Source organism: Aphelocoma coerulescens, chromosome 8 (genome assembly GCF_041296385.1).
Source record: "Aphelocoma coerulescens isolate FSJ_1873_10779 chromosome 8, UR_Acoe_1.0, whole genome shotgun sequence".
Taxonomy (NCBI): Eukaryota; Metazoa; Chordata; class Aves; order Passeriformes; family Corvidae; genus Aphelocoma; species Aphelocoma coerulescens.
The window spans coordinates 22,406,886-22,420,930 of record NC_091022.1 but is presented as its reverse complement, the minus strand read 5'-3'; the positions used below and the strand labels follow the sequence as shown (position 1 = coordinate 22,420,930).

Sequence of the window (14,045 nt, the reverse complement as noted above, 5' to 3'; positions counted from 1 at the left end):
CTAAGCTTTCCAGACATGGTTGTGGCCACGGGGGTCGGGGCATGTGGGAATGCCAGGCTTTCTGCAGTGACGTGAAAGGCAGCGCTGGTGGCTGCTGCCTCCCAGCTGGGACTGATGATCTGTTCCAACAGAGAGTCAAAACAGATTAGTTTAAACCACAGACAATTTAATCTAACCTGTCTGATTTCAAACTGGAACAGAGAGGCAGAAGCAGTCATCTGGCCATCCCTGGCCTCAGCTGGGAGATGGCAACCCACAGGGACACCTCTCCAGCAGGACAGAAACCTGCCTGCATGAGCACATCCCTGCCAGAGACTTAAACTCATCTGCTTGTGCCTCATTTACCTATTGGAATAGGCTGAACGTTTTGACAGCAGAGCAGCACTAGAACAGACTGACACACTTTTTATGACAATCTCCCAGGAAGCTCTAAGGTAACACAAAGTGAGAAGAAAGCTGTCTCAACACCCTGAGCCAAAGAACAGAGAGAAAATAACGTCCAGGACTCAATTATTCATTTTCTTAACAGACAGAAGATACCAGTAGGTAGCCACAAGGCTCTGAATAAACCCCCATGTTTCTGAATATCTTCATGAGGGATTTCAGAAACGGAGCAAATAAAATGGAGGCAACTGCTACTGGCAACAAATTTCTTAGCTGAACATGATTTCCAGTACCAAAGTCAGCACTTACAAACTGTTAAATAAACTTGGAATAAATCGTGTGAGACCAGAAGCTCTGAGAAGTCTTTTACAGGATATAACTGCACAATTACAACTTCAAGCTACTTGGCACTATGAACCCTGTGTTACAGCTTTTGCAGAATTCTGTAGAATATTTTCCATTCTTGTTTGTTTGACACTTAAAGTTCACTTGTTTCTATCTGGAAAGTCCTTCCCAAATTGCAGGTGCTGCTTTTGGGCATTGCAATACCACTGAAACTTGGCTGCTAAGAATGTGACAACACCTCATCCCGTTAGAGATGTCATCTCATAGGACCTCATTTGAGAGGTAATATGCAGAAACAGCCATTTGTGGCAAAAGAAAAACGTTGTCAAGATTAAGAGGTCAATACCTATTCAGACACAAGGTTTTATGGGAGTGCACAGCTCCAAAAGGTTCAGCTTGGCATTAACAATGTGATATTTCATATAAAACATTTCAAAGGTTATATTTCTTGCTTCATAAACTTGTGGAATGAACCTGGATGTTAACCTTAGTGCATGGCAGTCTTCTGAGGGAGCTTGCTATCACAGATACATTACATGGTTATGTGCCATTAGTTAATCATTTAAACAGAGATAAGAAATGGAAATTATGGCATTTGGGTCTGATACATTCTAAAGATCTGCTGACTCTCCTGTTTGAAGGAGAGACCAACAACAGTTACAACTTTTCTTCACCTGAGAAAATTACTTCTTTGTCTTTCTCTCACAGCCAAGAAAGTCTTTCTTGATAAATATTATAAAAATAAACTATAAGAGCGGGACTAATGTTCTTATTGAATCCAATCTTTGAAAGCAAATAAATATAATTTGCATAGAACCAGGAGGTTCACACCTGGATTAAAATGATAGGTGCTCTATAGATACCAAAACTTCAGTAGCTGAAAGAGTTTTTCAGATACCATGGCAGTCTAGGTTTTGGCAGCATGGCACATAATAGTGATACAAGTAAAACAGTCTCTATAAATTTTCGTGGTCTAACTGAAGCTGATCACAAATTCTTCTCAATCTGTATGCAGTTGGACCAAGAAACCACCCCTTTCCCCTTGAAGGATCCTTTTAGCCACTGGTCAGTACCTGGGAAACAACTGGAGTTGTTACCATGATGACAGGGCTCCTAAACTGACCCAACCAATACTAGGCAACCTGCTGTCAAGCAGCACAATGCACTCTTTCCTTATGAACACTGTTTATGCTTTAATAGCACAAGTCCACAGGAGCTCAGATTCAGATTCTTTTAGCTGACAACCTGAACTTTGCAATGAGTCCACCATGAGTAGTTGGCTTCATGTTTCTCTTTTTAACAAGCATGGGATATGCCAAGACCCAATGAAAAGCAGACAGACTCAGGCTTCTTCATTTCTCTGTGCATCACTGCATGTCAGGACATTTTCCTAAGCAGGGAAGTATGTGGAGTCTCACTGCACTGGAGCTCTTGGCAAAGCAATAGTTACAGAGGTCCATGAACTGCCTGCCTCCTACAGGAAGGAAGTGCTATTGGGACTGCTCGTGTACAGAGCTAAGAACAGGAGTAGGACCTCTGCAGTAGGATCACAGCAGACTTTCTTCCCCAGGAGAGACCAAAGGATGTCGGAGCAGTTAATTAACATGAAACATGTAGAAGAAAGACCTGTCCTCTCTTGACCAGAGACACAAAGAAAATAGTACCAATCCCAGGAGCAGTAGATCACAGGGAGTCTTAATTCATTTACACAGTCAGAATGAGTGCACGCAAATAGATTCCATTTCCATTCTGTAATCATTTCAACTTTACAACAAATTGCAAGAAATTCTTCCTGGCGAAAAGATGCAAAAGCAGTGAAGCCAAAGTACAGTGATCTAACTGATCCTTTTGTAACTAACCAAAGATAAACAAGGATTAAACATAGCTAACTTCTGTTTACTATTCCAATGACAAAAATCACTTTTAGATGAATGTTTACAAAAAGGGCATATTGGTTCAGGCCTTCTGAGACCTAGCTCTCTGCAGAAATCATTTGTAACAGTCAAATGTTTACCATTTACAGCATTTCAAACAGGGTAACCCCAGGAACTGGAATGCATCTGGCAGATGGTGAAAGAAATTAAGCTCATGACATGGTTCAGTAAACAGCATATTACGATATGGTAGAAGTGCTTGCCACCCCACACAACTGCTGCATTCAGGAACTTTCTAGGTGTGCTAGTTTTGGCTGGGATGGACTTAAATTTCCTCATAGTAAGAAGAAAATTAACCCCGTTGTATGGGGTTGTGTTTTGGATTTGTGCTGAGCACAGTGTTGATACCACGAGGATGTTTCAGTTCACGGTAAAACACGACACCAGGGGCTGCAGTGAAACAGTCCAAAATTTCCCTGACTTCTGTCAGCACAAAGCCAGCCAGGAAAACTTAACTTGCCAGGTTACCTTGAGACTGAAACCCCTGTGCAAGCAACCCCTCCTCGGCTCCTCTGCCTGTCCTCTTTACCAGGAGCTGCTCTCCTGTGGAGCCTGGCAGCACTCTCCAGGCAAATAACTACATGCCACATGATTAGGAGTCTGGGACAGAGGCATAGGGGATTTGCATAGATCTAGAATGGAAATTGGAGATGGTATTTTCATTTAACCTACTTAAAAACAAAGGGAAATGAAACTGAATATATTTAGTGTCACTTGGATACAACTGTATGCTCTGGATTACAAGGGAGTGAAAAAAGACTGCTTGTAAAGCATTAAAGGACCAGTTGCAATCAACTGGTTTTCCAGTTCTGTAAATCAAAACTGAATGTCCCAGTTGGAAAGCCCTGGGAGAAGGGACTGATAACATACTTCGTATTTGAGCCTCCCTCCTCTCCCAAAGAATCAATATATTTTTCCCTGCCCCTTGAAGACTTTTTTTTTCCACTGTTTTTCCTTATCTTCCTGTTGGGTGGAAACTGCTGGAAAACAGTGACTGAAGGCATCCTTTGGTGTACATAGGGGCTACTAGAGACAAACACTGTTACCATCGCCTTTCCCAATACAGCTGCAATGCAGAGCATACAAAGAGCCTCATGGAAGGACATCACGGACTTCTGCACTCCTGCCATCAGCCTGTTGCTATGTTCTTGCATGCTGGCATCCTTCCTACTTATATTTCATATAACCTATTTAAAATGTTCTGTAATTCTCAACATTACCACTGAATAATATATTTATTAATTTGTTAGTGCCACTAACTGTCCCTGAGGCTTTTCTTGAGAATGTGTGTCAGCTTATTGATTCTAGCCTTCCCCCTCTCTGCACTGCCTTCCTCCTCTGCCAAGCAGAAACATACTTCTGTGCTGCTTCAGGTCATAATTGGAAAAAAGATAGAAATGTTCAATATGACTCATACATAATTCAGCTTATCAGCTACCCAGGAGAAATGAGAAGAGAAGGTATACGCATGTCTATTTCTTCTGCTATCAACAGGAGAAATAATTTCCAGTTACACGAAGTATACGTAGTTTGGTCACAACAGGATTTGCAGTTAGAAGGGAAAAATGAGAGACATGGAAGCAAAGAATAAAAGGGCAGTAGGGAACCGAACTGTTAAAAGAGATTCACTTATGTGAGAATTCCTGATTCCCCTGGAAGACTGGATTCATGCTTCTCTCTTAATATTCAGAATTAAATAAGCTGGCAATTAGAAAGAATAACCTGCTTTTGATCTGTAAAACATCGCAGAAATCTAAATAAAATAAAGCTCCAGCTTAGTTAGCTACAAAGACATCTAATAACAGCCTGGTAAACCCTAACTGTGACTTCTGGATTTAATGTTAAGGCCTATGTTCTACAGGCAAATTGCAAAGAAGCATTAAAACTTACTGTTATAAAGGATTTTTAATGTCAAAATCAATACACGCTGTGTATTTAGCAGCATGTAACCACGAGGACGTCTATGATAAGCTTTGTCATGCACCAGGGACCACTGCATTAGTCAAGTTCTTGAAAGGAAGTGCAGAATGTCTGTATCATTCAAACTGCCATCTGAGACCAATTACAGAAATTATTTTAACCCCAAAAGCAGAGAGAAAAATCCAGTCCTAGTTGACAGTCTTGAGAGTATCAAGGGTTCCACATGAAACGTGTCGTTTACAGATACCTCTAGAAAACTGATGTTAGAAAAGTGATGGCATAACAGAGACGCTGGGCACTTAGCACTATTTTCTGGAAGCCTTTGAAAGTAAACAACCACAACCAGGGCACCGAGTTGCAATACCTACTTTGCCAATGTGTAAACAAAGGAATATTAATAGTAATTTTAAAAAAATCATATTCACAAAATGCATAAACATCATAATCTCTATTAGACAATGCAGAAAAATAAGATAACATGACTGAAAAATTCAGAGCTGTCCGTAGAAAAGTCTCAGAAAGGAAAATGTAAAACATTTTTTTTCTTAAATATAAATACATCATAACAGAATTCATCTTCCTTGTCAGTGAAGCCAACATAAAAGGCACACGTAGCTCTCCATCCTCACAGTCAAGCTCACAACTCTATGCATGAGCACATACAAATCGTTAGGCAGCAAATGTTTCTTAATTTTGCCCATTACAAGACTGCACAGCAAGGGGTCGATACTTTTCAGTTTGAGTGGAAAACACAGCCTCCCCAGCCTGCAGATTGTTTTTGACCTTATGGGATCATGTTCAACAATCATTACTCCCAATTAAAGGAATTTTCCAAACAGAAAAGCAGGCTTGGTGCTTGACTGCTACTGACTTCTGCTTCTGCAGCTCTTAAATTGTGTGCCCGCATGTCTTTTCCCGTCTGTGGTGTTTCCTAACATTCCCTATTTATGTGGTGGTCTGCAAGTTTTACCTCATCAGGAAATCAGCAGGAGCACCACGGAGCTAAGAAATACTGTTGTGCTCCTTGATGCAAGGCATGTCTCTGTGGGCCTTTGAACACTTAACACAGAGCAAATAAATTATTAGCGTGTGTGGCGTGTGTGTGCATGTGCATACATATCCAAGATACATAAAGGCAACTATAACCAAAGGAAACAGGAATCTGCATGGAAGAGTTTGGTATTGAAGCATCCAGTATCACAAAAATCCAGTTGCAGGAAGCATTTAAATGCAGATCTGCACATAAACTGCTGAAAGAGCTCCACTGAGCTTTATGCACTTGCATACACGGCTGCAAAGGCAAGAAGTAACAAAAAGAATTTGATTTTTGTCCCCCAATAATTTCCAAGTCTATAGCACCTATAGATTATTCTTAATAATACTATTACTGGAGAGCAAGCTGATCTTTAAGATGCCCCACCTCCAGAAACAAGATACACAATCACATCAGGTATTGAATGATTTCTATGATTCCCATCACCACGGTGCCTGAGCACATTACAGTTGTTTAATGTATTCTTTGTCACAGAGCAGAGAGGAAAATATGATTACCTCTATGCTATAAATGGGGATGGGAGAACAAGGAACAATAGGCAACTTGTCATGTGAGGCTGGCACACTCACCACCAGGATAACCGGTCTCCTCTGGTTCAAAATCCTACAACAATAAACACTTTCCAGTCTAGTTTTTTCATTACTAAGAAGTTTCTGCATGAATCTATAAACAACAAGCAATTTGCCTAAGCCTTTTCCTGCTTGTAAGGAGTAAAAATGCAAGGGGTAAAAATCCATTCAGCCAAATGCCCCGGATTTGTAACACCTCAGTACATTTACAAAATCCTATATAAAAACAAATGATAGAACAGACTGATATGCTGGAAAAACCCCACCTTTCCTTAAAAGCAAACAATAATTCTGACAATTTAATATTTAAAAAATCAACTGTTCACATGCCTGGTTTTATCTAATAAACTGGTTTTCCACAAAACATTCCATTCAGCAGACACAACATAGCAAGCACAATAAAACCTACTCACAGAGGAGACAAGGAGGAAAATCTATTCTTTAACAGGAGAGACAGAATTGTAAGTCGCGAGTACAGTGAAAAATAAACACAACTAAATTTCACATCAAATTCTAAACCTGAAGAGTACCCTGAAAATCTGTGTGCTGATTTAATCCAGAAGGTGCAGCAACATAGATTAAGTTTCTGATTGTCAGATACAATACTTGGATATCCCAAAGATGGGTATTACATCAAAGCAAACAGATGAGGAAAGTATACAAATGTCTCTATAGATAGCTCTTCAAGTCAGAAATGACACCTCTCCATCAGACAGCAGAAACACTCTAAACAAAGTTCAGAATCTGCAATCCTTCTGTGATTGTCTCAAAAATATGAGGTTCTATTATAGGAAAAAATAGAGCAACTGATACAGGAAGCTTTACCAAATCAAGCTAGAATATCACCACACCATTTAAATGCAGCACATCAACATGTAGCTGCCAAAGCCATGTCTCCTGCCACTTAAGGCATGCAAAAACTTTCCCCTTACCTTCTAACACTGTTAACTTGGCACTCGTGTTTATCTCCCCAACACTATTGGTGGCTGTGCACTCATAGATAGCTTCATCTCGATGAACGCGCAGGGGCTGTATCCGCAGAACTGATCCTGATCCATCATCAAACTCGATAACCTTTGAAAATGGAAAAAAAGCACTTCTTTACTGGTATCTTCTGCAACAAACAATGGAAGTCAAAGGAATTCAGGGCTTGAAAAACAAAAACCAAACCAAAACAAGCCCTGTCTAAAATACTATGCAGTAAGTTAAGTGTTCCAAATCCAGTAACACAAAAATTTCAGTGTCAAGGAACATATTTGTCCTCTGAGGAGGCCAGAACAAATGAAGATCCAATGAGGTTCTTTATGGATCAATTAAAGTTGACAAATTATCAACCTGGTAATAAAGATGTGAATCTGATGATTTAAAACATCTGAGCCATATTTGCACTAATGATTTTACTAATCACTGATAACAATTTAGTGCCAACTTTCACCTTGATGGAAGAGGAGAATGATATACTCCTGTGGGATTGCCAGGGAAACAGTAACAAAATGTGAATAAAACCTGAAGCACCTACAGCGCATGCTAACTCCAGCAGAGTGAGGGGTTTTAATGTCCCTCAGCACTGAGTACTTTGCAACTCTAGCATAATCAACAATGATGTAATTACACTTCCTTCCCCAGCATAATAAATTAAGTCTTTAATAAATCATTGCCTTTCCATCCATCCTGCTAAGCTGCAAAATGCATTACTCTGACTTATACATGAAGAAAAAGGTATTTATTAGTTTGTAGCTGGATCACTATATGCTATTTCTTAACAGTGAGGCAGTGAAGCCACAGCCTCAAGGCACTGTTAATGCCAAACTCACCCTTCTCCTATTACAGAGTACAGCAAAAGTTAGAAATACCACCTGATCTGCAGATGGTGACAGCATGAGGCAAAGGCAGAAGCCCCCCACTCCTGTCCCTTGGGAACCAAGGAGGGAGATGAAGAGACTTAAGCGATCCTTCGTTCCAGACAGATGTCAGCCTAGAGCCTGTTCTACCACCATGCAAAACTTTTACCTTATTTTCAAGGGCCTGTTTAGGAGCACTTCCCACAGCATAAAGATCAAAAGAGAGAACAGGAAGGAAAAAAGCAATGCACCACAAGACTCTGCAGTGACAGGAGAAATAGGAAGAAATCAAAAGGTAACCAAGACCACCAAAAAATCTGTTACTCCCTATGCTGGAATAGCCCTTCTGTTTCAAGTAGCAGAAACAGCTTGTAGAAACCCCAAATAGAGAGTCATGTAAAGAAAGAGGAATATGAATATCACCACGATACACTTAAAGTAGTTTTTTTAAATATTAATTTTTAAATTAAGTATGAAACTGTGACAAAATGCTAAATCGTTACAAAGGACGTTACTGCCAAATTTTAAAACAAGACAAAGTCAGCTACAGAGATTAATTCACTTCAGTGATAAGGACTAAAAAGGACTAAAAGATGAAAGAGTTGAAAGGCTCTTTTGGCCTCACCATCCTTTGAACAAACACTGTGTGATAGGAACAGAGCTACAACTACTAAGGGCCAGACAGACACTGAGACCAAAATGTTGTTCATTTGCTAATGATGGATACCTCTTCTGTGTCACAACTTAGCATGCATATATCAGATTTGGGTTTTTTCTCCATTTAAACTTAATTCCAAGTTTTCCCTAATTAAGACTAGTAATGAAGTAAAATTATTAGTTATCTAGCAAAAAAAAAAATTTAAAAATTATTCACTATCTCCTGACACAATAAACTGTGTATCCAAACTGATGTGAACAAAGGTATGAAATTGCCCATATAAATGCATATAATATGGCATAGCCCTCTGGTCAGCCACAATAAGCACCAAATTCACTATAAAGGTTGTGTCTACTTACAAATTAGAATGTTTAAATAGTTACTACACAACAAAACCTTTACCAGGGAAAAATAACAGTGTAAAACAAGATTAAAATTGATTGCTTTAATCAAGGTTTTCTGCTCACATACAAAATCATGATTAAAACTGGTGACTTGAATCAATCCATTCTGGGCAGCAAAGTCATCTTATGCTCCAGTCAGAAAAGCAAAAACATCAAAGACAGGGGATTAGAGGAAAGGCAGCAGAATTGTAGAAGGGTCACATTTCCAAGGGCAGTTTTAGAGAAGGGAGCCCAACACCAAAAAAGGAAAGTGGAGAAAAAGGTGGAGAAAGTCAGTGAAAATATATTTACTATTTAAAATATGAACCAAATTGGACCCTTTTCCCAAGACGTTTCTGATACCTGCTCTTCTCCCTTCATTTCTCTCATACTTTAGCTCCCAGCAAAATCAATTAACCCTTCACCATTCCCCTTCCAAGCACATTTGTGGGAGGGATGTCAGTAGCCATCACTTAAAAAGATTTCCAGTAGTGTTTTGGCATCTCACTTTTGAATCCCACTGGGGATACTAGGTCAAAGAGGTGCCTTATAAATTCTGATAATGAAACCAGAAAAAATATTGCTAGATCCAACTCTTATCTGCCATCCAATTCTCTGTAAGCCCCAGTCTCCCATCTGAAGGAGGATGTCCTGTTGGTGTGTTTCCAGCATCACGCTCAAAGGACACCACCTGCTCTACAGATTGCATTGCTGCAGGGAAGGAAACTTGCTTTACACTAAAGCTCTACACTCTGTATTGTAGTGACAAAGAGATACCCAGGTTGCAGTGATGATTATTGTGCAATTAAGACCTGTGAGGATTAGATTACCGAATTTTCGGGTTTGGGCTTTTTTTTTCTTTTGGTAATTACCTCAAACCGCTGAGAACTGACTTTCTTCCCCTTCTTCATCCACGTGATACGAGGTTTGGGCTCTCCTGTTGCCTGACACACAAAAGAGGCCACTCCTCCAGAAATCCCAATCTGATCTTCAGGAGCTTTCATAAACGTTGGCTTGCCTGGAAAAATAACCAAATCACCCCCATGAGGACATAACATCAGATAAGCATGGAACGTGTCATGTTAATCTAAACTGTAACATAACTGGTGCTCTTACTACAAATCCAGGTTGAATGGCCTCGGCCACACAAATTCAGTGCAGACTGCAACGTGACAAGGACAGTTTCTGCTTGAGTACCTTTTTCTCCTGAAATAAGTCCATCTGGCTTGCCTATAAATGAGGGCAATAGAAGGCTCCCCCAGCCTTCTATTCATTCAGGTATATGACAATTTGGAACCATTTTTACAGTTTATTTTTTTTAATAAATGGATTTATGCAGGTTTATACTGTGGTCATAGCACTGGAAATTACAGAACAGCTGACATACCAAACCTATGAAATGTACCATACCTTGACATTACTTTTACTGAAAGCTGTTAACACATCCATAAAAATTAACAGACACAGTTTTAAGTATACAAATAACAACCTTTAGTTTCATTTTAAATGTGAACTGACATAAAAATCCTAGAGTTTAAGTATCTGGAAACCTGCAGAGGCTAGCCTATGCTTGTTAAGAAACTAATCACTAGAAGTGAAAGTCAGCAAAGAAACCTAAGTGGTATTCAGGCATGAAAGACTCGGCAAAAATTAAAAAAAAAAAAAAGGTATCATATAATATTTCATGAAAACACAGCTGTGTCTTCTGGATTTACATAACAGATTAAGATGGATAAAACTATGCATCCAAGTTGAACGGTTGTATTCTTCTGTACTCACTGTATAGGAAAATTTTGCACTATGTGATCTGAGGCTCATCTTCAAACACTGCTTTGTCCTCATAAGAAGCATTTGATGATCCCATATTCCTATAAAGCACTAAAACATTTAACTCCACGGGGAGAGTTAACAGAGTCCACCCATGATGTCATTCCACGCACAGGTCACACTATGGCCATCTTTCAAACACACTTCTGATCTACCACTTCACGATGAACCTGACCTATAAACGGGTCAGAGACAGCTGCTGGCACATAGAAAGGAATATTGTAAGTGAAAATATTATGAAGTGAATTATGAAGCCTGAGTAAGTGAAGAAGCCTGTTCAACCCCAAGATATAACACCACTGACCCCAGCAGAGCTGTTGGTGGTTCCATACCTTCACATTCTAGAAACATCCACAAGTGTGGCCTTGAGGGAGAGGGGGATGACCTCTGTCAGCCCAGATGCTTTGAACTCTAGACAAACTGAGGGCTGGACTTCCCTGATCTAGAAAGAATACAAATTCAGCGATCCCAAAAGAAGACAGCCTTTAAATGCATTTTCCTAACGTATGAGAGGTTTAAATTCTATGGGTGCAGCTGGAATTACAGCTGAGCCAGGCAGGCAGTGGCAGCTACTGAAGAGGGCAGGGGCAGTGCTCTGCTCCTCATTGCCTTCTCCTCCCCTCCCTGCCTCCAGACAGACACTGGCACATGAACCTCTACAAGGAGTTCCAGGATCATCAAAGCCTCTGTGGAACAGATCTGGGCTCCTAACCTGGCAGAAAGGTGCTTTTTCTTCTTTTCCAAGGAGGGCAAGGAGCACAGTGGCTCAGGACAGGATCAGGCAGAGCTCGGGAGCACTGAAGACAGCGCCTCTCTCTCAGCAGCTGTGGAGCACAATTCACCCTCAAACATTCAAACAGCAGTCCCTGAAGACTTTGCTGAAATTGTGGCACTTCCTAGACCCCAGTTCCACCTTTTGGTTTACCCCACACTAACTGCTTACACTGACCCCTGTCTCAGCGGTGTGACATGGTGTGACAACACACAGAGCTGCTCGACCAAGTGAACTAATTCAATCCTTCCTGCATTTGACAAAGCCCAGAGACCAGGCTCTGCCTTGCTCCAATGCATGTGTCCCAGGCCAGGGAGACTGCCAAAGGCCCAGGATGCCTCTTGTTTCTCTCACGTGGCACCACTGCCTGCTAGGGTGTCAGGGTGTGCTGCAAGATGGTCTTTGTGAGGAGAGGTCCGGGCTGCCCTGTGCTGGACACAGCAGTCCCACCATGGTCCCACAGCATGGCAGAACCAGGCTCATCATGGCGGTGCCTCTGTGGTAACAGGCTAAGAAGGGGCAAAACACCTCACAGCTGTGAGGAATGAGATAAAAAGTGAGAAACAGCCCTGTGAGCACCCAGCCTGAGAGGGATGAGGAGCTCCAGGTGCCTGAGCAGGGTGCCTGCAGCCCATGGAGACACCACACTGAAGCAGGTATTTCTTGGCAGCCCACAGCCAGGCCTGCAGCTGGCTGAGGACAACCCACCGGTTTCAGAGTGAAGGACAAGGCCAGACCAGGTCATCACCACTTGGAGAGCCACCCAGCAGCTGAGGCCACATGGAGCAGAGAGGGACTGGTGGAGAGCCACTGCAGAGGCAGCAGCACAGCAGAGCCCTTCAAAACCTGCAACATCCAGTGCTCGACGTGGGCTGTGCTCGTGCGCTGGGGAGCCACCGAGCACCCACGTGGGGACACGCCAGCCCCGACCCCGGCTGATCGGGAGGTCACAGCTGAGACACTCCAGTGCAGACCTGGACCTCCGCTACTGCTGCTTGCTCAGCCTGATTGCCAAAAGGCCCTGGCGGACGGCAGATCCACCAAGGTCAGCAATGCCTGTGCTGAAGTAGATACACATGCTCTGTCCTCAGCAAGCTTCTTTGAAGGAGTATCATAGACCTGGCCTCACCACAAAAATTCCTCAAGAAAGTGTACTAAATTATGCCATCCTTGTTGAAGAGAGCCCCAGGACTGTGCTCAAAACCCAGAAAATGCCTTTTAAGACATGATAGCTGCTGTCTGAAGGCTTTGGTACATTGTCCTGACATGAACAGCAAGCAATTATTAAGTCTGCTTGCTTAACTGATGCTGATTCCACATATTTACTCATCTATAATCATGTCTATTTCTACTTAGTTTGTATTTACATATATCTCTGTTTATTCACCTCTCATCTATTCCAGAGAAATTTTAATTTACCATTCAGGCTGCTAGTGATGGCATTGTGATTGACTGTTTTGCTATGCAGAGTGCTGAGCTGATGTCTTGTATTGCACTTCAGCAGTTGATTTGGTTTTTTGATTTTCTGTTATTTACTCTGTGATCTTAGTAAAATAGTGTAATTTTTTTTCAAATGGCAAATACAGCAGAATCCAAAAACTTTTGTCCTTGAAGAATACAAGGCAATTAGATCTCTGACTTTATACTTACTCCCCAGCTCATACACTGAGGGCTTACTTTACTTTTGTACATTTAAAAAAAATCAATACTATTAAAACCAGAACAAAAGGAAACTGAATGTTCACCTGCTGTAAAACCTAAAAAACCTGCTGCCTTGATTTTACATTGCTACAATGAATCTTTTCTCCCTGCACATTTAATTGAGTGACACTGATTTCTGGAAACCATCTAAATCCTCTGAGACTGGTCACAGAAGTACACCTGTATATAAACCAAATTCTCAAAAGGTTATTTCTACAAAGGCATTTTAAACATGTCTATGCCCTGAAGTTTTGAAATGGAAGGAAAGTACTAATTAAGCAAACCTATAATCCTGAGTCTGGCCCCAGGACAATAGAGTAGGGCATGAGCATACATATTTTTATACTGATTGGTAACTGTTACAGCAAATCCCAAAACTTATCTCAGTGAGAGCTAACACAAGTGCAACAGAGCATCCATTAAACTCTTGCTGTCTGTGAAAAATGCACGTTAAGTGGACTAGACAGCCTCCACATCTCCCCTCCAACCAACATCTCTGCTGAGAGGAAGCTGCCGTGAGACTATCATTAGTTACCTCCAAGGGGCAACACTGGGGATAGGGCCAGATCATGGTACGAGCTATCTTTTTTAGCCAATTTTGAGTATTTGCAGTCTTAGGGTAGCCCTAGAAAGAGTCAGAAAAAATAAGGATGTACT

General features: G+C 41.3%; 1 protein-coding gene across 7 annotated transcripts in view; it reads right to left on the bottom strand.

The window, feature by feature from the left end:
• Window positions 1-14,045, bottom strand: part of PTPRF (protein tyrosine phosphatase receptor type F) — a 380,389-nt gene that overhangs the window by 187,842 nt on the left and 178,502 nt on the right. For all 7 annotated transcript variants that reach the window (XM_069023152.1, XM_069023156.1, XM_069023157.1 and 4 more), the window contains 2 exons: window positions 9,961-10,106; window positions 7,139-7,280 (listed from right to left, as the gene is read on the bottom strand). In XM_069023152.1, the coding sequence (XP_068879253.1) occupies window positions 7,139-7,280; window positions 9,961-10,106 (288 nt within the window). The remainder of the gene's footprint in view (window positions 1-7,138; window positions 7,281-9,960; window positions 10,107-14,045) is intronic.